This window comes from Podarcis erhardii, assembly GCF_964252035.2.
Source record: "Podarcis erhardii genome assembly, chromosome: 5".
NCBI lineage: Eukaryota > Metazoa > Chordata > Lepidosauria > Squamata > Lacertidae > Podarcis > Podarcis erhardii.
The window spans coordinates 37,692,764-37,719,900 of NC_138509.1; the positions used below are offsets into that span (position 1 = coordinate 37,692,764).

Consider the following 27,137-nt stretch of genomic DNA (forward strand, 5'->3'; position numbering starts at 1 on the left):
TTAATCTATGTGATCCGTCAGCGAAAACTTCAATTGCACATTAAAATCTAGTCACTGAAAAAGTGGTACAGCTGACAAGTCCAGTCTCTGCATTCCAAAAAACCTTACAGTTCCACAGTCTGCCTGAGCTGCTACTATTTCCCTGAAGGGAAATTGTTGTTTCTTCAAGATCCTCAACAGGGCAGTTATTGAGACAATTACCAATGGAGAGAGAAAGTAGAAAGTAGAGACTTCTAAGGTTCCATATCCAGACCTGTTGCTCTCAAGTCCTGCTTGGGGGCTGCCCATAGGCATCTAATCAGTGGCCACTGTGAGGACAAGATGTTGGACTATGATGGTCTAGCGAGGTTCTTCTTACATTCTTAATTCAAAGTCTGCCTATATAGGGCAGCTGTGCTATGTATATATATTTTAATGTCTAGTTTAATGTCTCTTGCTGGCACATGCCACTTCTCTGATGCACGTGACAAACTTCCTTTTTTGGGTGGAGCTTTGAGCTGCCCTGCAAAAGGATCTTTATTCTCCTGCCAGCCCCCCACCCTCTGAAACAGAATCATTTGGAAGTAAGTAAACACTGGTCATGATGTTCCTGTGCCTTCTCACACCCAAACAGATTTGCGAAATATTTTATCTCACACCCATCCGAGAAAGCTGCATTTATTTCCATTCCACAATGAAGGCTGCATAATTCATACAGCTCTTCAAGTCGTCATTTTTCATGCCGATTTGTTAAACAATTTGGGCTCTCCTGTCCTGAAACGAGCCTTTTCTAAGCTTGCTGCCATCTACTACCTTCCCTGAATTCTTATCCGTCATGTTAATAGATTCTTGCCCATAAACATAGCCTTTTAGGAGTGATCTGTATATTTCTTGCACTGCATGTGAGAGTGGGGAGAGGGAGATGTTTAGATCTAGAACAGGGACCGCCAGCCAAGGCATGCACCCCCCCCCCAGCTCCCACTTACTTTCCCAGCCTTTGGTGTTCGATGGAAAATATAGCCTCTTTTCTTAAAGTAGTGCCTTTGATCCCTAAGAGTTTTACAATCAGGAATTATTCTATCCACTGAAGTGTAACCACTTCTGGGTGGTGGGGAGGGGCTTTGACAGTTGTTAAAAGTACACAATATTGCAAGCATATTTGTGATGAACTTAAAATGCTTAAACTTCCTTAAATGGGTCAGCTTGGGCTAATCAGCTTTTGTGATGTATTTAGCAGATACATTCTAGACAGATAACTGCATTAGGCTATTGGAGCAAAAACTACAAAGACTCTTGTACCATATAAAAGATAAACACATTTATTGTTGCAGCTTGTTGGCTGGCGCCCAGCTCATCAGTTGCGTGAAGTGGATCCATTCAGTCTGGAGCACCAAACTGCATTGGTGATCAAATTTAAATACCTAAAATGTAAACACCTAAATGTTTGTGATGGTGAGTTTAGTAGATTCCAGAAGTCTGGAATGCTATTGTTGATTAGCAGTGCAATCCTATGTGCGTCTCCTCAGAACAAGTAAGGGAGCATGGGACTGCAGTCACTCTAGATGGTTTTAAGGAAAAGGTTACACTGCCTTTTTTAGATGTGATGACTACCTGGATCCATAGACAATAGAAGAAACGGGTCAAACTGTTCAAAGCAAGGTTTGCAAATGAAAACACATATTTGCCAGAGCTTCGCAAAGGAATTCCATGAAAATAATGCCATGTTGGATTCTATTTCGATTATTTCAGAACTTCTAAGCCGTCCGGTAAGGAGCATGAAGGGAAAATTGTAATGGTGAGCTTCGGAAAACAGTTGTAGCCCTCTATAGGAAAGGAAAACCAGGAAGTATTTGAAAGAGATGCTACAGATTGGCTTTTAAGTTGCAGAACTGGGCAGCAACTGTTAAAGTGTTGAAAGAGGACCTGGGAGACCAGGGTTCAAGCATGAAGCCCACTGGGTGACCTTGGAACAGTCATTGTTTCACAGCCTAGCTTGTCTGGATTGAACCTGAGATGTTCTGCATACAAAGGGGATGTTCTATCACTGAGCTATGATCTTTCTCCTTTGATGCTATCAGACAAGGAACAGAAGCACATGATGCAGCTCTGATTTGGCTGTTGCTTCTCAGAATATTCAGCCTCCCTCTCTTTTCGCTTGTTCCCAGCAGTACATGACAGCAACTGCTTACCCGGAAAGCAAAGGGAGTCAGTGCTAAAGGAGTATAACCAAAAGCACCCTCAAAAGGGACCTCCATTGCAAGATTTGTTCTGATCAAATGTATTTGAAATTAGAGAAAAATAAGCCATGCATGCCACCCAACACCCCCATCTCTTTAAATTTGGGGTATGAGATAAATACTTATTGCAACATGCACGGATCATTAATTAGGATTTCCTGGGGTTATATTGTGTTCTAAATAGCTTACCAGCAGGACAGGAAAAACACACTTTACAAGAATCCCCCATCACTCTGTGAAATCCAGGTCCCCATTGAAATCAGGATCAGAAACGCACACTGGGGGAATGGCTTCTGCAGTTTCTATGGGCAAACGGGAATTTCCACTTCCCTCTGAAAAAGAAATAAAAGGAAAGTCACATCCATCGAGTTATCCAGAAGGACCCAGAGGTTCAACAGTGGGTGCTTTATTTGTGTGGTGGAAGTGATGTATGGTGAGAAAGTTTGTGGGGTGTTTTGTGTATGAGTGGGGTTTTTTTGTTTTTTGTTTTACTATTGACACAACTGAATTACCTTGGTTAATGTTTTGGTGCTTAGTGAAAGCCATGACCATAGCCAGGACAGAAATGTGACCAAATGTGTAAGTCTTTAAGGTTAGCCAAGGTTCAGAGGGTCATTCCTGGGCCATTTTATCCATCATGGTCATGCTTGTGCAGGATATTAGAAGTGTGTCTGCAGAAGGGTTTTCAATTACATCAGCAAACTGGGCGGGAGGGGCAGAGATAATAGTATCTATGTGAAGGGTACTCTAGAGCCAGGAAGATGAAGGTTGCAATCCTATACACACTAAACTCCAATAAAGCATAGAGACATACTTCTGAGTAGGCATGTACAGGATTGCACTGTTAAATAGCTCACTTCTCTGCCTATTAGTTATTTGTATGACAATTTGCACTGAACAGCACCCTTTGAGCACAAGCTGACCTCAAAACCATTTCTTTTGATTTTCGTTTTAGGCTTTAATAGTTTTTCAGCAGGAGGGAGGGGAAACAGAATCACTTCAACCTTAGGAGTCAAACCAGAAGTTCAACATCCTATCCAGTTATCCAGCCTTTCTTCCAATAGCTCAAAGTGCCATACACGGTCCTCTTCCCAGCTCATTTTCTCCTCACAAGAACCCTGTGTGGTACGTTAGTTTCATAGTCATGCGAGGCTTTGAACCGGGTCTCGCTGTCCCATTTCCCTGATGCCTCCAGAAGGCAAGACACAAAGAGTATATAGCTCTTTCCTGGTGCTCTGCCCCAAGCAATGGTTATTCAAGGGTATACTATCTCTGACCATGGATGTTCCATATAGAGTGATCATGACTGATAGGCTCGTATTAATTGGTCGTACACTACAGCTGAACCCATCCATGGGACAAGAGTGGGAGAGAGTGATGGTGTGAGCTAGCCTTGGTTTCATACTGTTATGGCAAAAAGCAATGTCCTACTTTGCTCTTAATTTGCCTCCAGCTGCAAAAGGAAGTTGCTGTGTGCTATATGCACAGTGATTTTTCATAAACAAATCCTGTCTTGTCTCTCTTTCAATCCAGTTTTGGATCTTATGCAATCATCTGCTTGTCTCCTTTAGTAAAGTGCAATGAAGTGCATCCGAGTTTTAGTTACAGCAGCCACACTGCTCAGCCGAGATGGGAGTTTTTCAGGGGAGGGAAGAGTTCATTTCAAAGGTGACCTGTGGCAAACTATTCAACCCAACCTTCCAAGCCTATATTTGCCAAGTATGTTGATCTACTTGCCTGTCAGAGAGTCAAGGCTACGGATGACTTGCAAGCCAGACCTGGCCCTAAGGCAGTTATGTATCTCACCTGGCCCTTAACCAAGTTTTCAGCATGTAAATATTGCTCAGCTTCCTTTTGTAGGAAAGTGATGACGAGCGTCTGGAGTCTTCAGATAAAATTTATTTTGTTGCTTTCTTGCACATGGCAAAAATAAAACTAAAAAAATAGTCAAGTAGCTCTTGGAGGGATTTTTCAGAAAGCCCACTAGTTCCTCAGTCCCCCTGCATCAATGACCTCATACCATGTGAGCACATGAGCTCTTATAACCTTCCTTCAAGGTGGTGTCAATTTTATTTATTAGACGCTGACCATTTATGGAGTGGGTCAGATAATTAACTGCCCCCCCCAAGGTGCAGTCTGGAGAGTAAAGAGGGATGAAGGGACAAATCCATTTCCAGGCCCATCTCTGATTTTGGCCATACTTTAAAACACCAGCACATTCCACCAAATTCTACTGTTTTCAGTGGAACTGCCAAGTCAAGTCTGCTTAGGATCAAGGTGTTAACTTGGCTGAACACACTCTCATAGCAGGTCAAAATTCCCCATATAAATGTAAACAAACACCAACATTCTAGCTGCATAATTTTTTTTATTTATGACATAATTTGGTTCACAGTATACATATAATTCCATTTAACTTTTGACCATGTGTCTGGATACACATAAAGGTCCTTAAATGGTTTCAACATAATTAGTAAACAAGCTTTGAGTACGATTCTTAATAGAAGGAAACTTTATTTCTATAGAAATAAAATTATCCATTTATGAATCCCAAGGACTCATAATTACAGTGCTTGCCTTAAAAAAAGGTTTAATACATGAAATAGCTTTAAAAATATTCTTAGAAAACACACTTATAAATAACTATTACACATTATAAATTTAAATATATAATATTGAATTTAGGACACTATGAAAAGCCATTGTGCATGTTTTAAATTCACCAAAACTTAAGTTAAGATCACAGTGATACTGTCCCGGAATTTATTAAACCCGACCATTGAAGCTTGTGAATTTTGTTGGCAGATTGTCCTCTGGGTACACAGTAGGGCCGGTCTTCATTGTTGGTGGTCCATTTAAAAGTTGCCAGTCACAGTTCCGGGCCAACTCTACAGTAAAGATTTTTAGAAGAATCTTTGCAAATTCTTTGCCTACACAGCTTCTCAAGCCCCCTCCAAAAGGGATGAAGCTGAATCGTGAGGAGTCTTCTGGGAAAGCAGACATGAAGCGGTCGGGGTTGAATTCATCTTTGTTGGTGAAAAGCTCCGCAACATCATGTGTGTCACAGATACTGTAAATGACATTCCAACCTTTAGGAATCTGGTAGCCCTACAAGAAACAAGAGATGGAATGAGGACACAAAACAGAGACAATGGGTCACATGTATGGAGCCATTTAGGAGAGATGAACGTCTTTTGCAAGATGATGCACCTCATCACAATGGCATTGGGGAAATGGATTCCAAGGCATGGTCTGGGTTCTACTCACTACATAGATTTACAGGCCATCTTCTTCTATAAAACCAAGGATTGATTTAACAGTGCACCTTTCTGATTTGTCTAACAGCTCCAGCAAGATGACCCAAGCCATCCCCTTACTCACTAAGGGTAATCTACACATGGGAAAGATGCTTCTTTCACCATTCAAAGCTGATCACCCACTCAGGGAAGACAAAATGAATTCCATGCACCACTTCCTAGGCACATAGGACCTCTTAGGCTTTGGACCTCCAGATGTTACTAAACTACAAATCTCACCAGCCTTTGCAAGCATGGCCAATGGCCAGGAGTGATGGGAGGGATGAGTTCAGTAACACCTGGAGGGCCAAAGCTGCCTACATCTGCCACAGGTGATCAGTACCAAGAAAGTTCAGAGGCTACCATGTGTATAAAATGGGGAACAGCTGGTCCTACCATTAGGCAGAGTGAAATGACTGCTTAAGGCAGCAGATATGGGTGGAGAGCAGACAGGGCTTTGAGAATCACATGGCCTGGCCTGCACCCCGATAGCTTGACTGCTGTGGTCGAGGACTCTCTCAGCACTGAAGTCAGTGCTGGTATCCCTTGGTACATGAAACAGAGCACTATCTTGCCCTTTGCCTCAAGTAACAAAATGTCTTGGGCTGCCACACTTTCTCTAGAGCTACAGCTAATCTCTGTGAAACATAGCTCCCTAATTCATAATGCCTTTGGATGGCAACAACTTTACTATTATAGAGGGCTGCTAGTTCCATACAGGTATTCCTGCACCTTTTGTAAAGCTGCATAGTGGAGATTTTCAGCAGGTAGACTTTCTTCTTAGCATCACACTGGAGAAGTTGCAACTCCCAGAATTCTCTCTTGCACATTTGCAAGAGCACATTGTGCTCAGACTGAAAGGCAAGCATTGGCTAAGTTCCTCATACCAAGGCATAGGAACAGCTTCAAGCACTTACTTTTCTGGCATGACAAATGTCATGAAAAGCGCTAGTTATGTCTGACTTATTCCAATACCAAAAGGAACAGGCTTAAGCACTCTGGAACAGAACAATTTCAATAGGTGCCATTTCCTCCCACACTCTGACTCTACAGAAACTACATCTGTGTAACTTGGACCCAAATCATAATCCAAAAAGGACCATTTTCTTTCTCCCCAATCATAGAATTAAAATTGCTTCAGAGAGGGACAGATAAAGCTTATCCCAAGGCATTGCAGCGATGCAGAAACTGTTGGAAGTTTGCTTCTTATAAAAAATCTAACTGTACTTTTTATTATTAAGGTATGAGCAGTCCAGTTATTGCTGCAATATTTTGTTGTGATGCTAAGCACTAAAAAAGGATCTCCATGGAAAATCAGCAGAACTGAGATGTTATGGAGACTTAATGAAAATGGGCTTTGCCTGCTTACATTTAGCTCAAAAGTCTTGAGAGCCACTCTGAATCCTCCAGGAACTGGTGGACTCAAACGGAGAGTCTCCTTGATGACACAGCCAGTGTACTTCAGTTGCTCCAAGAGTTCCATTTCCAAATGCTTCTCTTGGCTCATGTTGCCCAACAATCCCTGAAAACAAAGGATGTGTCTTGAGTACCAGTGTAGAGAGAAGGCTTAGCGATCCAGCACCCACACCCTACAGGACCATCTGCATTCATGCAATAGGTCCCAAAGCAAGATCCCACGTAGTCACAGGAAAAGAACTTCCAGGATAAGGTCACATTCACGCCATACATTTAAAAAGCAGTATCCATGCAGCATTAAACAGCCATGGTTTCCCACAAAATATTATGGGAGCTGTAGTTTGTTATGGGTGCTGAGAGTTGCAAGGAGACCCCTTAATTCCCCTCACAGAACTACCATTCCCAGAGTTTCCTGTGAAGACAGATTGTTTAAAATGGCATGTTAAAAATGACATTTCCCGCCACTTCCTTTTGCACCTGAAAGTGAAAGCAAAGATTTTAGCCCCATTCTGACTTCTTTCCTCCACATACTTTTGTTGCCACTTCCTGAATGGTGTTTTGTTTATTTTGTATTTTTAGTAAAGATTTCTGCCCCCATATTTCCTGGCACAATCTACATGCCATTCAAGTGATGTACTTCCCAATAGCCTGGGAGACCCTTGCTCGGTTTGAAATACACACCTGTAAAGTTTACCACATGCACGGCACAGACATCTGTTGATTAATGACAGTCACAATAAAATGAGATTTAATCAATTAAATATGGATTGAGGCGTGTTAACAAAACTTATGTAACTATAACAGAAGAGTTGGCCCTGCCATTAGACAGCCTCAGGCAGCAACGCCCCCAAGGCAGGAACCCCTCAAGTGGCTTACCTGCCCCACTGCCTCCAGAAGCAGCGCCAGTATCATGCAAGATCTTATGGAGAAATCTTACAGTTTGGGTGAGATCTTGCCTGAAATTGGTGCAGATGCCAGTACTGCTTCTCCACCACTGATGGAGGCAGCAGGATGAATGAAGAATGGGCACCATCTGCAGCAGTGGCGGCAGTGGCAGGGCAAGGCGGTACTTCCTGTTTCACCTCTAGCGGTGAAACAGGACACAATGCCCCTGGTTGTTGGCAACAATTTCCTTTTAAGAGAACAGGGAACGTTTCATCTGCCAGTGATATTTTCTTATATTTGAAACATTAACCGTCTAGAAAAAGACACTGCCCATTTAAATGGGGGATGTCTTTTTTATATTAAAAAAATCATAATATTTTAATTAGTAAAGCTAATCTTTATCTCTTTATATCAGTACTTCTACAAAGGGAAATATTTTATATACACTCTAGTGGATAAGATATATACAAAGAGACCGGCAGAAGTTTGGCATATTCAGTACAGACCTTGGGCAGCAGTCAACTAAATAGTTGCATTACCATACCCAAATCTGCTCCAGAAGATTGGGGAAAACCCCAGAACAGATTTAAGGGGTGAGCTTGGGGAGGTCATTCTGTTGCACAAAGGAGAAATCACCTTAAAAACGTAACGGTAAAGGACCACTGACAGTTAAGTCCAGTCGCGAATGACTCTAGGGTTGCGGCGCTCATCTCACTTTACTGGCCGAAGGAGCCAATGTTTGTCCGCAGAGTTTTTCCAGGTGATGTGGCCAGCATGGCTAAGCCACTTCTGGCAAAACCAGAGCAGCACACGGAAACGCCATTTACCTTCCCGCCAGAGCAGTACCTATTTATCTACTTGCACTTTGACGTGCTTTTGAACTGCTAGGTTGGCAGGAGCTGGGACTGAACTGAGCTGAGCTCACCCCGTCACGGGGATTCGAACCGCTGACCTTCCGATGAGCAAGTCCAAGAGGCTCAGTGGTTTAGACCACAGCACCAAATGCAACCCCTTTAGCATAATACCTGAGCATCATTCCACCTCTTTATTAATAGCTTTGTTAATATGACCAGCCTCATTTGTAATCTGTGCCAGCAGGGTTTCCAAACCAAGTTTCCCAGCTCCATTTCCAAGACTGTCTACAGGATCACAGCAGCCTGCTTCATGCACGGTGCAGCCTGACTTCCAAACACTTAGACAACACCCACCTTCTCCTGCAATTCCTTCCTCACTTTCTGCAGCACGTCTTGGTGAAGGCCTAGGAAAGTAATCAAGGACGTTGCAGCACTGGCAGTTGTCTCGTGCCCAGCAAAAAGAAGCTCCGTCGCAGATTCTTTCAGCTCCTTCAGGTGGAGAGGAAAAACAGGAGAAAGAACATCAGCCTGTACTTTGCACCAGAATCCTTTTACTTCAAGGCTATCACACACACACAAAGCGGCTGCAGAGGCAAACTTCCCAGGGATACAGATCCTGGTACTTAATGGCCATGTTGTTGTGCTAAGTTCATGGGTGCCTCTTATTGCTCTATTATTATTATTTGTATTTTACAAATGTCCAGAGACCACGTGTCTTTGGACAGCATAGCATCATTGTAACATATATTTTGCCCAGAGTTTTGCAACAAAAATTGGCTTGTTAGATTGGAAGCAGTAGGAGGGACAGTGGTTACTTCCTGCAAATACCCATCACTATCCCCTTTCAAAATGTGGCCTCCCAAAATTGCTGCTGATCAGTCAATGATTCTTCCTTTCCCCTAAACCCCTCACCATCCAAGCCCCCTTTCCTGCTTTGTCCTTGAAAATCCTCACTGACAAACAGGTCTTCTCCTTCCCCTTCCAGTTCTGCCAGTCTTAACGGTCTATTCTTCTCCCAGTGCTTTCTAGGGTCACCACCTTTCCATTCCACACCTTCCCCCTTGGCTTCAAATTGCACACTCAATATCCACCTGCTCTTCTCCACCTGAATATACTGCAATCCACTCCCTTTACTTCTCTACAGAGATGGAGAGCCAAATTTGAGAATCCCTGGTCTATGGGATGGCGCAGGGCATGTGAAGGGAGGAAGAGGGGAAATCCCATTGTGCCAGTACTAATCCTTGCACTAGCTGGACTTCCACTTCTGTTCTCTACTGTCACTTTCCATCTGGTTTTCCCACAACAATTGCATCTTGCTGAGTCAAATGAATTAACTATCTGATAATCCCTTGCAATGAGAAGCGAGAAATCTTCCACTGACTAAGAGCAGAGTTGAAGAAGGTAGGATACAGAGGGAGCCAAGCAAGTAAGGTGGTGATAATCTGGGTCTAAGGCAGTAGAGAGATCAGGGAGGATGGGAGCACAGTATTCACCTTTAAATCGGGCAAGCAGCAAGGATATCATCTTTGAGCTTAGTGAAGTCCATTGCAGAGGAGAAGAGAAAGAAGTCAGGTTGTAAGGCAGGGATGGGGAACTTTTGGTCCTCCAGATGCTCCTGGGCTTAACTTCCCATCAGTCCTAGTCAGCACAGCCAATTGTCAATAATGATGGGATGTCCACCAACATCTGGAGGGCCACAGGTTCCTCATTCCTGTACTGCAGAGTCAAGACAAGGGTGTGGTTGTAAGAGACAGTAGAAGCAAGCACTTTCCAGGAATTAAGAAACATGCAAGAGAAAATGGCTGGTAGTTAGATGTCAGGTTAACACTTATCTGACTCAGCCCTCTAGGTGACACTGCCACTATCATTTCAGATTGCTCCGTAACTGCTGCTCCTATTGCATGATTTTTTATTGGTATTGTTGCATGTTTTAGGAATTGGTTTGGTGTTGGGGAATGTTCTCATTGACCCACCCAGGTGTAGAGCAGGATATAAATGGGCTAAATAAATAAGCAAGAGTGGAGCACAGCACGGGTCTCAAACCCTGTTGTGAATTAAGAGAACAAAGCTGCCATAGGTTTAGCACCCAAGTGTGAACTAGTCCCATGGCTGGGCTGCTCCACTTGTGAGTGCATGGGCATAGTCACAATCTGAATATTCCTCCATGCCAAACATAAAAACCCAACCGCTTTGAAAACTTGGATGTCCAGGTGATGGGTTCTAACCCAGTTTTCCACAAATAGTGATTTCATGGGACAAAGGTATATTATGCATCCTTCTGTGCGTAGTCTAAAAAAACTAAAGACTAAAGACTAAGAAGTTTTAGGAGAAGGGCAGGGTAGCTAAGAAAACTGGAGAGCAGCTCCAGTTGTGCCCACTTCCTACACACTAAGCACTGAGATCCTTATGAGAATTTGAGGACCATAGCAATTCATTGATCAGCCAGTTGTTTAATACTACTACTACTACTATTACTACTACTAATAGTAATAATAATAATTTTATTATTTGTACCCTGCCCATCTGACTGGGTTACCCCACCACTCTGGGCAGCTTCCAGCATACACAAAAACATATCACTAGGATGCAACTAGCATTTTCACATTGATTTCAGAGGGGCCCAACTAACCTTATGCCTGTTGCAACAAGAGGACATCAACTAAAACAAATTAGTCATCATCACCGCCACCACTATTATAATATTCCAACTGCCCACCCCACCCCATGTGCTGAAGCCAGAGAACACAGATCACTCCTCCTCACCATTTTATTGTCACAGCGACCCTGTAGGATAGGCTGAGAAACAGACTGACCCAAAGTCACTCTCAAGCGGCTTCATGGCTGGGTGGAGATTCAAAGCTCTCTCACTCAGAGTCCAACACTTGTAACCACTACAACCACACTAGCTCTCAAAGAATTCAATTTTCCCTTTAGAACTATGCCTTGTTCCTACAGAACATGCATGCAGCTTTAAAAGCAGCCAATTAAAACTCATGTAATCAACTAAGGTTTCTTTGCACCTAATAGGCGGCAACCTTACCTGTAAGCTCAGTGGCACTTATTTCTGAACAGACATGTACAGGAATATATATACCCCTAGAGTCCAATGAATGAACATTACTTCAATTCAAAAAAAGGTGGGTTTTTTTATTAAAAAAAACAAAACCCTGAATGGGATGCCAAACATCCAGGCAGGTCACCACCTGAGAAGGCCAGCCCACTGCTTTTCATCACAACATAAAAGGTAAAGGTAAAGGACCCCTGACATATTAAGTCCAGTCTCGGTTGCGGCATTCATCTCGCTTTACTGGCCGAGGGAGCCGACGTTTGTCTGCAGACAGTTTTTCCGGGTCATGTGGTCAGCATGACTAAGCCGCTTCTGGCAAAACCAGAGCAGAGCACAGAAATGCCATTTACCTTCCCGCTGGGGTGGTACCTATTTATCTACTTGCACTTTGATGTGCTTTCGGACTGCTGGGTTGGCAGGAGCAGGGACCGAGCAACGGGAGCTGACCTTCCAATCAGTAAGCCCTAGGGCTTAGTGGTTTAGACCACAGCGCCACCCATGTCCCAGCACCACCCATCACAACATGCCGCACAGTAAATAATAAAACACCCCTGCAGAAAAAAATTTGAGGTATGTCAAGGAGAACTATATTTTAAAATCAGTGTTTTGAATGATCCTGGGGAAAGGATGCTTTCTAAAATGAGCATAAAATAGGAACAAAGGGCATCAAAGTCTGCTGGGGGGTTCTCTGAATGAAGAGCACAATGGCCTTGCGCGCGCGCACGCACCAATACAATCTCTATTTTAATGCTGCACAGACAAGCAGAAAGCCTTTCTCAGACATGGAGATCTAACAGCAAAGGAAGAATTGTTGAGTTTAGTCCGTCCTGTCACTACACACAGAAACCCTGAATGCTCTAAACAGGACACCTACTCTCATTAGACAGGTATTTCCAGCCCCTTTACAAAGTGGGGGGGGGGCATATTTAACTCCATCATTTGAATGGAGGAAATGCCGATAGTTCTCCGCAAGTGAATCTGCCTGACCAGGAAAGGCTGCACCTGGTGACTTTCTGCCTGCTATGCAGCCTTTAAAAACCCAGCCTGGCAACCCTAACTTTGAAAGAGCAGGTGCTTGACTCGGGGGCATTCTAGAGTCCCTGGTGGCTACTAGACCACCTCCAGCACTGGAATCCCCGGCCCCCAAAGCTGAGAGAGAGAGCCCGGTCAGGATCCCAGCACCTTGGGACCTCTCCCCACCTGCATGTTGAGCTGCTCCCCGTTGCCCCGCGTGTGCTCCATCAGCAACTGCAGCGCGTCCTTGTAGCCGTCGGGGGGCTCCTTCCCGGCCAGCTTCGCCTGGATGCTCTCCTCGATCTTGGCGTGGATGACATCGCGCGCCCTCAAGCCCTGGAAGCAAGAGCGGGAACCCTTCAGAGAGGCGGGCTCCCCTCTCCTGAGCGCCGCTTGCCATGTCCGGGCAGGGGCTCCCCCTCGGGCCACCTCCCTCCCCCACAACCTCTCAGACCACCCTTTACCTTGTAGAGGCCGCTGAAAGGCAAGTCGATGGGCAGCGAGAAGAGGTTGCGGATCATCTCCTCGAAGGCCTCCATGAGGTGCTGCTCGCCGTCCGAGCCCGCCGTCGGGCTGGGCCGGAAGCCCAGTAGGATGCGCATGGCGATGCGGAACATGAGGCGTTTCACCTCCGGGTAAACCAGCAGGCAAGAGCCGCCGCCGCCGGCGCTCACCAGGAGCCATTGGCGCAGGCAGGCGCTCACCTCTTCCTGGATGACCGGCATGTAGTGCTGCAGGGCCTCCCGGGAGAAAGCGCGCATGATTACCTGCGGCAGAAGGAGAGGCGGTTACTTTTAAGGGGACCCTCGCTCAGGAAGAATTTTTTTAAAGAAGAAAAAAAACCCACAAAGCTAAACAAGTGGTCCAAGTCTGGCGGAAAGCCGCAGCGCTTCGTCCTGCGCTCTTCTGCTTGCCAAGCGGGTCCTCCCACAAAAAAATGGCGAGAGGTATTTTTTAAAGAGGTCTGCGCGCCCGCGGTTAAAAACTTTGGTGGCGCGTTTGGCATGGCCGTGGATTCGAATCCGGAGGGTTGTTTCTGCCTTGCTGCAAGCCAAGACCAGGGGCGCGGAGAGCCAGCCTCGTACCCCCGATTTGAAAGGCACTTGCGTCCAAGTAAGTCTGCTCAGGAGTCGACCCAAATGCAAACAGGTTCCAGGCGCTAAACTCGGCGATTAAGGCTGCAAGCAGATGGCTGGACATCAGAGTAAATCCCACCGAACTCGACGGGGCGGATCGAGGTTCCAAAAGTCCCCAGTTCAAAGCAGAGGAGAGAGAAAGCTGTTGTTTCGCGGTTTTGAGTTAGGAGGCGCCTTTCCAAAAGAAAACCTTCGGAGAAGGACTGTGGGGAGTTGGGGGGGGCGTCAACAGTGCGGTTTCCTCCAAATGTCGCTTCGCATTTTGGCACTCCTGCGCCCCACGACTTGAAAGGGAAGAAAGCACCTTTGAAATCAAGGAGACTTCGCCGCGTGGTGTGGAAGGCCGGGGCGCCAAGACCTCTTTTTATGGTCTCTCGATTGCTCCTTTTTACTTCTCGAGGCTATTTATGGAAGGCGCCATTCGTTTTATGGGAGTCGCTTTTATTGGAACGGACTTTCCCCCAGATGTGTTTTTAGCACCCTGGCCTTCTAACCTCGTCCTCTTTCCCTTAGAACTCTTCCCGAGAAAGCCAGAGCCGACCTGTTTCCAGGAAGCAGGCAGGCAGGCAGAGAAACGCGCGCGGGCTTGCAATCCCTGAACACGCTTCGACTGCAGTCCTGCCTGGGAAGAACCCGATGTGAAATCAGGGTGACTTCTGAGTATACGTGCCTAGGACTGAGTTGCTACTAAGAAGAAGCGCGTTCCACAGACCTGCGTGGAATTCTTAAGATTCCAAGTTGAGGCTGAAATCTAGAATTTGGGGGCTCTCTCATTTCAATGAAAATCAGCGCCCTCTCCAAGAGCCGATGGCAGACTTCTGGAGCAGATCCCCCCGCCCCCACTGGCGCCATCGGGGGCAGAAGTCCAGGCCCCCAGTCCGTAAAATGAGCAGAAAGAGGTCCCCACTACACAGCCGGGCTAAGAAAGGAAAGGAATCTTCAGAAGTCCAGAATCAAAAGTCACCTAACGGCTCCACAACTTCCCTCACCCGCGGGCTAGGAGCCACCCCAACCCGCTACACGGAGCCCTTCTCCCTCCGGCCCCACCGAGGCTGGCGTGCCTTTCAGAGAGCTGCCCCCGCCCCCGCCCCGGAGCTACGGCGGTGCCTCCTTCGTCCGGCACAGCCGCTCCCCGCTTGCCTTCTTGCGGTGCTTGTGCTGCCCGTCGTGGAGGTTGGAGAGGCAGCCGGCGCCCAGGATGGTGCGCACCGACGCCGGCCACTGGACTGCCACCAGCCGGTGCTCGCCCAGCAGGATGTGGCGCACGTTGTCCACCCCCATCACGCGCACCGTGGGCCGCCCGAAGAGGTGCGTCTTGTAGATGTAGCCGTACTTGCGCCGCTTCAGTTGCAGGAATTTCCGCCGCTGCAAAAAGAGAGCGAAAAGAAGAGGGGTGGATCAATCTGGGGAGCCCAAAGGCACCTGTTTAGTTTGTTTTCTCTTTCTCTCTCCCCCGTCGTCCCTCTTCCTTCTCCTCACCTGCAACACTAACTGCAGCGTCTCCCCGAAAAAGGGCAGCCCCATGGTGCCCGGGGGCAGGGGCAGCGGGCAGCTGGGATCGCGGCCGCGCAGGCAGTACAAGTCCCACAGCTTCACTGCGGCCAGGAAGAGAAGCAGCGGCAGCAGCACGAAGGTGAGCACAGCGCTGGGCAGCAAGGCAGAGAAACCCATGCTGGCCGCCGGGGCCGGGCTGCAGCGAGCGGGGCGGGCACCTGCCGTCAGGCGGGCGGGCAGGCTGGCAGACTTCCCCCGGGGGTTGGCGAGTGAGTGCAAGGGCCCAGCGCCGCGGCGGGGCCCCCCTTTTATAGGCATCCTCGGCCCAGGTCGCTGCCCACTTTACCTTGGGCCGTGCGATCAATTAGTTCACCGAAAGTTCATCCTTAATTGCCCCTCGGGCCCGGCAGGCTCCGCCCCGTCGATGCACTCTGCCTGCCTTGGGCGGGCTTTGCGCTTTCCCCGTCTCCGCCTCTCTCCTGCGCTCTGCAGAAAGCACTTGGGAGCCAGCCGCAGTTGCAAAGCGGATGCTGAGCGCCTCTCCTGCCTCCGCAGATGTCCTCGCAGCCCCCACGCCAAGCCAAGCCAAGCAAGCAGCTTGACTGGGAAAGGCAGGTGCGCTTGGGTCAAGCAGCCGTCTAGGGCGAGCCTAGGCGCAGTGGCTCAGAGGGAGACCTTCGCTGGGTTCCCAATAAGGCCTACTCTCCTGTAAAGGCAGCCAAGTGCTCCGGGGCACATCCAGTGGCTGCCAGCAGGAAGGACCCTGCCCTACGGTTGGAGCGTTTGTGGACACTTATGCGCGCAACGAGGCTGCCGTCTTGAGTAGCCGTACACAGTTGGGTTGCTCTGCTCTAGTCCCAGTTGGTTGCACTTCAGGCCACTGAAAAGAGCAGGGTTGCTCCTAATGCCTCTTAGGATCACCGGGTGGTGGAGCTCAGCACTTTAGGAAGGAAGCAAGCCCAGTGGAACTGGCTGGTTGGTCGGTCGGCGGCGCACCCCACTGCTTCGAAGTGAGCATGCCACACGTTGCGCTAGATCCTGCGCGCACTTGCGCAGATGTAAGCTCCACTCCATTGTTTAGGACTGCATCGCAGAAACAGGCCCGGCGACTCAACCTGAGGCAAGTCAGTCGCGTGCATCCAAGAGCCATTTCAGACGTGCTCCCAGCTCCAATCAACGGCGATGTTTTGCAATACATTAAGAGTCTCCCCCTTCCTCCCGTGCCTTTAAGCTTGGGCTCCAATCCTGTGTTAGTTAGTTAGTTAGTTAGTTATTAATTAATTATATGTTTTTATACAGCCATTCATCCGTAGATCGCAGGGCGGTTCATAAGAGAAAAACACAAAATACATAATAAAAGCATAATTAAAAATGAACCGATAACCCCCTCCCCCCCGTGCCTTGTCTAGTAGTTCTCTTCGTTTCCATGGTTTGGGAGCCTGGCTTCGGTCTTTACTCCGGAGTAAACCATGAGGTCTGCTTCCCAGAGAGGGGCTTTATCTGCTCCTTGTTTTACTGGAGGAGTAAACACGCGTAGGATCGGGCTTGCCCCACTTCGCAAACGGTGCTGTGATCCTGCAGTCCTTCCCTCCCACCCCCGCTAGTAAATTCATTAATTTTTTAAGTTGCCCACCCTGCAAAAACACCAATCCGCACTCGGACAAATAATCCGGTTTCTGTACTAAGGCACCGCTTTGTATTCCTAGACAAATGGCGCTTCCCCATTAAGACGGTGCAACCACAGCCAACTTCTGTTTCTCTAGGATTTATTAATTTGTAAACATTTATTGCTATATCTTTATCCCGCACACTCGAGCAGTTCGCTTCTCCTCTTCTTCTCCGAACAATCCTGCGGTGTAGATCTGGCAGAAAGGGCCGGTTACCTTAAAGCCGCTTTCAAAACAACTAGACAGGTTGGCCAGACCTGGATCAGGCAGCAAGAAGCGATCCCGACTGGCCCAACGCTGGTTCCCTGCCAAAAATATCTCTCTCTCTCTCTCTCTCTCTCTCTCTCTCTCTCTCTCTCACACACACACACACACACACACACACACACACACACACACACACACAGGTTTGACCTGAGGGTGCTGCTGCTGTTTGAGAGATCGTCCCAAGGTCACACCGTGAGCAACGTGGAGAGAAAGTCGTGTGTACCAGGGCAAAATCAACTTTTTTCCATCAGTGGGCAGCAGGCACTCACCTCAAATACCAGCTGTTCCTCTCTTTTTAAAAAATACTTCCCTGTTCTAGAGGCCTTTCATAGTCTCGGCACTTGCTGATTCGCATTGTAGTTAAGTCAAGGTGCCTACCTGTATTACACGCGCGACCTGCACCCTACAATTTCCATTGACTTCACTGAAACTTCGGTCAGTATCCTGGCCATAGCAGCCTGGGACAGAAGTCTTATGCACTTACTGGAGAGAAAGTTGGACTTTTTGCTGTGCAAAGATGCATTGGATAGAGCCATGAGGATCTAACCCCCTGTTAGTAATTCCTCCCACCGAACCAATTGCTTACACAATTAAATTCCATGGAGCTTTCTCTCAAATACTGTATATAGAAAGCTTTCTCTCAAATAACTAGAAAGCTCCATGGAATTTAATTGTGTAAGCAATTGGTTCGGTGGGTGGAATTACTTTCTAGCTTCTTAATTTTGCTCCCTCTCGAGGCAGCCAGTTAGTGTGTTGCAGGAGATACATAAATTTAGGCTACAACCTTGCAAACACTTACCTCAGAGTAGCCACACACACAGCCCCAACTGAATACTGGGGGACTTATTTCTGAATAAGGAGTCATCGGATTAGGTTGTCAAGTCTCTAATCTGCCCCTGATACAGAAATTTCTCGACCTGTGAAATTTCTGCCTGCCGCGCATCCAATAACAGAGTCGGCCCTTGATTTTTTCAAAGACTTTGGGGGACCCTGGGATCATCTATTTGAGCCTGCGCAGTGCACGCTACCGCTGGTACCCACCCTTTGTTTTGTTTGCTTTTGCTAACATCCAAGCAGGAGAAGAACGCTTGCGAACTTCTTTGCGCTCTTTTAGCTGGGCTCCTAACAGAACTGAAGCATTGCCTTTCTCCTAAAGGATCGCTTGAGCACATTTCTTCTTCAAATGAGGGGGGTCCAGTTTGGAGGTGGAACCTTCTATAGGGGAGCTGGGGTTGCGGTGACTTAAGTTCCCCTCTGTACATGCCCAGAGGTACTCTTTTCTTGTTGTTTCTCACAAATATAGTCCTATCTCTCCCTGGGTGGAATTTTAGATTGTAAAATCCTCGGGGCAGAAACCGTAATACTCTATAAAATGCCCAGCGCACTCTTGGCCTGTAAAGAAAATAACAGCGCAAACCTGACCATGGATTGCTGACTGCATTCAGCGGCCCTTACTCGCAGGTAAGAGAGGTTAGGCTGGGTCGCAGACCATCAACCGAGTAATAATGTCCCCGAACCGTACATTAAGGTTGAAACAAATTTCTGCGGCCAAGCATTGGGGGTGTTTTTTGGGAGTGCGGAGAGAGCCCCCCACTACAAGGAACCGATCCGGTTGCTGAACCACTGTAGTTCCTGCTTCTCTCTGCCCCCTTTGACTGGAAGGGCCTTGAAGATTTAGGGTGGGAAAGCCCTGGGCCTGCCCCCAATCCGCGGCTCTCCAGCTCCGCGCGAGCGTTGTCTCCGCAGCAGCCGCTGCCTTGCAAAGGGAGCGCGGGATGTTTCCGAGGCTCGAAACCATAAATGATGTCAGCTGCCCGGGGAAGAATGGCCGAGCCCTGGCCGCTTTCTCTAAAATTAGTCCTTGGCCTGCAGTTCACCCCACCGACAGGGGTTGGATATTTACGTTCAAGGGACCTGAGAGGAGGAATCCGCAGCAGCAGCGAGAAGACGGAGTAAATTCTCCAAGCTGATGGCGCGGGGCGAATCGTAGGTTCAAACGCAGGTCAGCGAGGGAAAGGGAGCTTGTTGGGGCGAAGGATAAACACACAGAGTCGCCTCGGGGGGGGGGCAGCCGGATCTGCGAGGGCGGGCGGAGAAGGTGTGAACTCGGATTCTCTCCAGACCTGCGTAGCGGGGGAGGGCGAATCAGGCTTCACTCCGCAGCCATCTTGACCCCGAATCCCCAGAAATGTCAAGTCGGTTTCTCTGGGGCCAGCCAGAAGCTGGAACGGAAGGAAGCGAGGGCTGGACAAGAGGCGGGCACACGCGTGCACCGGGTGCAAGGCTGCGCCCCGTTCCGGTTCCCAAAGTCCCGCTGGATGCTACGGGGCTTGAGCGCACTTGCCTTGCGCTACTTTCTCCTGGAAGGGAAATAAACCCCATTCCCCACTGCTGCCCCGCACACAAAAGAAAGCAGAGAAAGTGCAGGTGCAGGAGCCGCGCGGAGTGGCTGGGGAACCACTCTGGTGGGCGCAGCAAAATAATAATAATAATCATCATCATCATTATCATTATCATTATCATTATCATTATCATTATCATTATCATTATCATTATCATTATCATTATCATTATGTACCCCGACCCTCCGTACTCCAGGCACCTCTGAACCCCAAAGGCCGTTTTATAGACTCTGACCCTGAGCTCCACAATCCTCACGGCCTACTGACTTGGGGGAGTAAAGCCTCTTTTAACCGACCGCCCTATAAATCTGCCGAGAATGGCGTGGGGTGGGGCTTCGCCTGGCCTTTAGGATCACCCCCTGCCTACTCCGGTTTAAAGAACTACGATTTAAAGGCCCAACTCGAAACCTTTGCGCCCTAGCCTTGGGTTCAACTTGGTAGCTTTCGCAGCCTGATCCCTGGAAAGAGGCCAGCCGAGGGCGACAGGCACCTGTTTGCATAGAGCAGCCAGCTGCCAGTCCCCTTGCCTACTCGGAAGTAAGACCTGTGGGCTCCAGTGAGGGCAGTGACATTACTGAGGGGCAAAAAAGCTCTCTGGCTGCTTGGCCAAGGCTGCGACGTCGACTCCCCGCCCCCATTTTACTTGCCCACTGAGACATACCCCGGATATTTGCGTTGTTACCCCGGTAAGACTATGCGTCAGAGGTGACCTGCGGGCATCTTCCCTTCATTGGTTTCTCCAGCAGATCGTGCTTGGGAGCAAACTGGCGGGGAGGGAGCGGGGGTGTTCCTCGCTTAGCAAATAATAATAATAATAATAATAATAATAATGCTCCAATATTTTGGCCACCTCATGAGAAGAGAAGACTCCCTGGAAAAGACCCTGATGTTGGGAAAGATGGAGGGCACAAGGAGAAGGGGACGGCGGAGGACTAGATGGTTGGACAGTGTTCTTGAAGCTACCAGCATGAGTTTGACCAAACTGCGGGAGGCAGTGGAAGACAGGAGTGCCTGGCGTGCTCTGGTCCACGGGGTCACGAAGAGTCGGACACGACTAAACGACTAAACAACAAAAAGTTTTAGTGGGGTTACCAGACCAGAAGATGCCGCTTCTCTGGAGACCCTCTGGACGCCCCCGCTGCCGCCTTTCTTTCCCTCTCCGAGAGGCTTCCCAAGCCAGGCCGAATTTTCCCTTTCGTGCCAGAGGGCGCTGGGTGCTCGCCAAGCGCTGCAGACACGCATAGCACTTGCATAGCCCGGGAGCGAAAGAAGAAGGGTCAGGGAGGTGGTCCCGCTGCTCACAGAGTCGCCACCCGGGATCGGCCTGCGGCTATTCTAGGGGAAATGCGGCCTAGGTGCCGCATTTTTTCTCCAAAGGAGAGCGGTGGGATTCGTGTCGGACTCGAGTAAATGCAGTTACAGATAGGTAGCCGTGTTGGTCTGCCATAGTCAAAACAAAACAAATTCCTTCCAGTAGCACCTTAAAGACCAACTAAGTCAGTTCTTGGTATGAGCTTTCGTGTGCATGCATGTGTATCTGAAGAAGTGTGCATGCACACGAAAGCTCATACCAAGAACTGACTTAGTTGGTCTTTAAGGTGCTACTGGAAGGAATTTGTTTTGTTTCGAGTAAATGCATTAGCGCACTCCGTTCCACTGCAAGGCGAGGGAATTCAAGAAGCGCCTTGAGCAGCCAGCGCTTGCTTGCTGTCTTTTTTGCAGCTGATCATAGATTTATATCGTGCATTCTGATTACTCGGCTGGTTTACAGGGAGATCCCTCTGAGCTGAAGGGGCAAGGGTGAACCTAGAAAAATGCAGGGGTTTATTGGGGACGGTCGGAAGGCGCAGGGCAGTGGAAGTGTCTAACTGGAATTCTTCCAATTCCTCCTGGAGTTAAGAATGGAGAGAGAGAAATCAAACCACTACACTTTGAGAATCGAGATGCACCCTTGGAGCAAGTCGCTCTGGAGTAAATTCGTGGACGGCAATAAGTCTGCTCTGCAGGGAATGATCCCCCTATTTGTGGCTAAGTGTGCAGATTTCACTATCCTGGGGAGTGAGTCTGGTGGGGCGGGCACATTGCCAGAGTGCACCTGGGAAGAAGCAGGTTCAGATGTCACTCAGCCATGAAACTGTTGCCTACCTCACAGGGTTGTGGTGAGGATGTCATATGGGCCAGGCCGGGAGAAGCGTTTTGATCCTCGTTTTGTTCTCTGGCTGAGGAGCATAAAATGGGACCGAGCCACATACACAGCGGGGCAATCGTACACGTGTCTCCTCAAAAGCTTTGTCCTCTTTTCAGGGAGTCGAAGAAAACGCAGCGCCCGAGAACTCGCATAAACAACGTTCACACGCACCCGAGCCTTCTTGGCGTGCCGTGCGAAAAGGACGAGGCAAGCCCCTCTTCTCGGAATCGAGAATCGGTGCGCGTGGGGAGACTCGGGTCCTTTCTCTCTGCAAGCTGCGCGTCATCCCAGCCTGCCATTAACACTGGCCAAGTCTCTTACTCAAATGATTATACGTAATTATAATCTGGCTAGGGGTTAACAAAAGTGCGTTGTTCAGTTCGAGGGCAGCTGAAGTCGGTCCCGATCCTCCGGCTCCTCCTGGCTCCTTCCTTCCCGACCCCCCAGTCAACAAGCACTGCCCGAATGGGAGCTGATTATATTAATTATGTTGGAGGGGAAGAGGCGAGGACGGACTCCTGGCCTGTGTCGTTCTTCCCCCACGGTTGGCTTTTGTTTTTAGTAGACTTTTTTTTTTTAAGGCTCACTGTGTTCCCTCCTCGCCCCCTCGCCTGACCTATATAAGCCCAGGGCCCTGGAGAGCTGGGGGGGGGGACCTGGATCCTCCTCCTGCGTGTGCGCCTAATGGGGGCGGATGCCCGTCCGGTGGTGCGTCTGCGGCTCCGCGAACAGTGGCCTAACCCCGGGGCACTTGCGCGTTCCCATGCGCTGACCTGCCAGTGACCTACCGCCCGCATGAATGAACCCTGCCAGCTCCTGCGCCAAGTTCACTGCCCGCCAAATAACGAGATACGGTGGTCTGAGCACCGTTAATTAACACAGGAAACCTTTATTATCTCCGCAGCCGTCAATCCCGAGCCTGCGGGGGGGGGGGGTAGGGGATTCTCCAGTGGTCAGAGAGTGAAAGGGATCATTAAAGACATCTTGGAAGAAGGTCAAGAAATTAACAGCCTAATACGAAGGGACTGGGGCGGTGGGGGTGGCAAGGTAACGGTCATTACGTTGCACTTGCGAAGGGGGAAGAAGCGGGGACGGAGTGGGGTGGGGTTCGGACTTCTACCGTGGGGAAAGGTCCGGGCTTCTGTTCTCAAAAAAGCAAAAAACCTATTAACTCCTGCGCAACCTTAGGCGAGTTAAAGGTTGCTGCGATCCCCGAGCTAACCCGTTTAAAGCAGCAGTAGCAACATCACATGCGGTTTTTGGCACCTCGAAAGACTAACACGTTTGACTGTGAATGAGCTTTCGGGGTCCACTTTACCAAAGTCCCCTTCAGCAGGTGCATGAAGGGAAATAATCCCCAGGTCTGGTGGTGGTCCGTGAAAGCTTGTTAGAATTTGACCGTCCATTGCTTTCAGTAGGTCTACTTTGACTACTTTGGGATATAAACCCACCCTTTGTCTTTAACGTGCCAGGAGACTTTTCATGTGCTTATGAATGTACGAATTCACACACATATATATTCAATCTTGTGAACTGCCCTGAGATCTTCGGAGGAAGGGCGCTATATAAATTTAATAAATGATAAATAAATCAATGTTTTCGCTCCAACACACTAAGAGGGCATTTTTGAAAAAGAAAACGAAAATATTCCAAACGAAATATATATGATCTTCTTATGTTGACCAATCCTATGTTTGTGTTTACTCTCCGAGGTAAGTTAACCGGAATCAAGAGCGCATTAGGCTTCCCCGCTATCCGGTTTTTAAACGGCTTTCCCGACTCTCGGAGTTCAACGCGCGCACTTCAGAGGCTTTAGAGATTCAGTTTTCATTCCAAATTTCATTTCAATCTGACGCGTCCACCAGCTTGAAAGCTGGATCTATCCCTCTTTCAGTTTTGCTTTTGAAACGTACCAACGGCTGCATTCGAGCTTCAAGTGCCCTTCGCGCCTTCGCTTGTTTCCGACCCGCAGGTTTCTCCTTTTTAATCGGGCCAGTGAATCTGAGGCTTGCAGTGTGCCCTGGAGAGCCTAACTACAGCGGTGTGCAGAGCATGTCTCCTCAGAAGCAAGTCCCAGTGGGGCTGTCTCCTAGGAAGTAAGGTACCGAACTGCAACCTGTGTCCTCAATTCCGTGCGCTCTTCCCCATTCAGTACAACGGGACTTTCTTCCCAGCAGACGGTCATAGCGCTAAGATTCGGGGAATGAAGGAAAAGCGAGAAGAATGAATTTTGTGTCTGAAAGCCCGAGTTAAGTTCCCAGGCTTTTCCGGAGGAGGAGAGGAGAACGAAAGAAAACTGGACCAGGAACATCTATAGATTATACCCTCTCCATGCTAGATTGAATGAAGGCGGTATCATGGTAGGAGACATTCGCTTTTTCCCTGTCCTCCACACTCATGCCGGCAGGTTAGTCAACGCGTGGTAGAAGAACCCCTTCACACGATTCACACCCGCGTTTAGGACCACTAAATCGGGTGTGAACCGAAGCGGTGGGGTAGGTGTGAAACAGGTCTCCAAAACGAAATCCAACAGTCCCGGCGCTTCTTCTTTCCATTGTTTTTTTCCTCTTAATCGAAAACCATTTGATTAAAGGAGGGAAATCTCACCATGACTTCTATCTGTAGCATTTGGAAGGGGGGTCGTCTAGGGGAGCTGTGCTAATTAAAGTTAGTCATTGACATTTGGCTGTTGTTGTTTTTTTCTCAGTTTACCACAAAGATTCACCTTAAAAGGCAAGGTCAAGAGGGCAGAGGCTTCAGGTTCACTCGAGGGTCAGCCTGCCAACAGCATTTAACTCAGCATTTAAGGGCAACCTTCGCGAGGGGGGGGGGACGGTGGAAGAGAGAAAAAACAAAGGGGGAATTATCTTACACAGGATCCGCACCCTGAGAGTTAATTCGGAAATCTTGCTTTCCAGTTGGTGCTTCTGTACCTCCAGGTAAGTGAGTCTACTGATGGTCTCTCTGACTTATTATGGAGGTCCAAAGGTATTCTATAGACACCCAGTGCCAGTTATCTAACAACCCCACTGTTTTCAGACAAGACTTTTTCACAAGAAAAGAAGGATGAAACAGAACAGAAATCTGTTTTGTTTTTTTTTTAAAAAAAGTTTTTAGACAATTAAGCCCTTTCTTCCCCAAAGGAGATATTTGGAGGACAGGTAATGCACCTCTTTCTGAAAAATAGGAATTTCTGGTGGCGGCTAATAAGTCACATTCAAGTGAAAAGTCAATGGTGAGTATTTTTATCCCCTCTTCTGATCCCAGTTTATGATGGAAGACTAGTAGGGCTTAAATGTTTGCTTGAGTTATTGTTTAATCTAATTTATTTAATTCATTTTTTTTAACTGCTTGATTGTAGGGAAAAGCCTCAAAGCAGTTTACAGGAAAGATAAAACCCAAAAATTATCCCTAAAAAAATTGCAACCATAATTTAAAACATACAGAAAGTTAAAACTGAATAGACCGAAACAAGTTAAAACTCATACAAACTTTCTAAAGCTTCTCAACTTCCTACATTTGAAATTTAGCTTAGTCTACTGAAAAGGTGGCTGGTTACTCAGGCAGCAATTTTTTTTTTTAAAAAAAGGTTAATATTTATTTGTTTGTTTGTTTGTTTCATAAAATTTATATACCACAATTTTAGAGGGGGGAACACCCTCAAAGTGGTGATATACAATTATATAAATAAAACCTGCAGCTTGGGAGAACTGTCCCCTGTTCTTTCTCATGTGGAAAACAGGTCTTGTAAGGGGGTGCCTTGGTCACATGTTTGTATGCTTTGTTTGTTTGCTTGCTTGTTTGTTTGTTTGTTTGTTTGTTTGTTTGTTTGTTTTGGACTACTTAGCTGTAAGCAAACTTATAAAAATGCAGTTGATTGAACAATGACTTAATCAACTAGAACTCACAGAATTAATCAACTACAATGTTTTACTCCTGGGACAACAACCCCAATGAATATTAATAAAAAGTCAAACTAAGAATGACAGTATAAATTCTGCTGATAGCAGTGAGACTTGATTCCCAATAAATCTGTTTCAAGCCATGGTGTCAGGCACATGAAGACTCCCTTAATCAGACACTTTAACTAGATATGAATGAAGTTTATTTAGGCCAGGGTTAAAGTCCAGTGAACCCAACAGGCATCTTCCTTTCAGAATGTAAATGAAATCAGGGCTGGTATTTTGACTCCAGAGGCCCCTGATAGGAAGCAGGATTAACAACTGCAGGACTACCAAATATTCTGCAGATGTGGGTTTCTGAAACATTAAATATTATACAGGTAGTGCTCCATCTGCTGAATTTCTGTTCTGAGTGTCTTACAGTGTAAGTAAAAACAGTGGCAATCATAGCAGGAAGCAGAAGAAGATAACCTTATATAAGATAAGATATTTTAAAGAAAACTGTATGTTTAAATGCTTGTTTCATTTCATGATTGATTATCTGGTGATAAGAACAAAGCAGAGGATACTTTCACCTCTGCTAACTCCATTTTAAGCCAGCCATTTACTGGCAATAACACTGGAATATTATGGTACAGCTACACACTATCAATTCATCACAGTCAGTATTCAAGATAATATTTTAGGCAAATTTTACCTAGGACAGGGGTTGCAGCAATAGTGTTTCTGTTTAAACATAATAACGGCTAACAAGACCTCACCATAATGAGAACTGACTGTACTGGCTACCAATTAGTTTCTGGGCCCTACTCAAAGTGCTGGTTTTGACCCATAAAGCCTTAAACTGCTCAGGACCTCAATACCTTAAGGACTGCCTCTTTCCATACGAGCCTAACCGGACCCTGAGATCATCCTCTGAGGCCCATTTTTGTGTGCCTCCTCCTCGAGAGGTCTGGAGGGTGGCAACATGAGAGTGGGCCTTTTCTGCAGTGGCTCCCCATCTGTGGAATGCTCATCCCAGGGAAGTTCGCCTGGCGCCTTCATTATACACCTTTAGGCCCCAGGCGAAAACGTTCCTTTTTAACCAGGCCTTTGGTTGACCTGAATGACATTCTATACCCTTTTAAAAAGTGACTCTTTTGGAGGGGGAGGTGTTATTGGGTTATTGTTCTTATTTTGATTTTATATATTGTGATCTTTTCTGTGAACTGCCCTGAGACCTCCGGGTATAGGGTGGTATATAAATTCAACAAACAAATAAATAAACCTAGTATTTGGGGCCCACAAAACAGAAGTATGAATATATTGCCTTAAAAACTGGCTCTGGACAGAA

General features: G+C 47.4%; 1 protein-coding gene across 1 annotated transcript; it reads right to left on the reverse strand.

The window, feature by feature from the left end:
- Nucleotides 1-4,584: 4,584 nt before the first annotated feature.
- CYP26A1 (cytochrome P450 family 26 subfamily A member 1) lies at nucleotides 4,585-16,079 on the reverse strand. Its single transcript, XM_081863905.1, has 7 exons — nucleotides 15,364-16,079; nucleotides 15,025-15,249; nucleotides 13,213-13,515; nucleotides 12,935-13,084; nucleotides 9,022-9,156; nucleotides 6,882-7,034; nucleotides 4,585-5,324 (listed from the first exon to the last, which is right to left on the reverse strand). Exons 1-7 carry the CDS (start codon nucleotides 15,694-15,696, stop codon nucleotides 4,983-4,985), a joined length of 1,641 nt encoding a protein of 546 aa, XP_081720031.1. The 5' UTR covers nucleotides 15,697-16,079; the 3' UTR covers nucleotides 4,585-4,982.
- Between the last annotated feature and the right edge of the window lie 11,058 nt (nucleotides 16,080-27,137).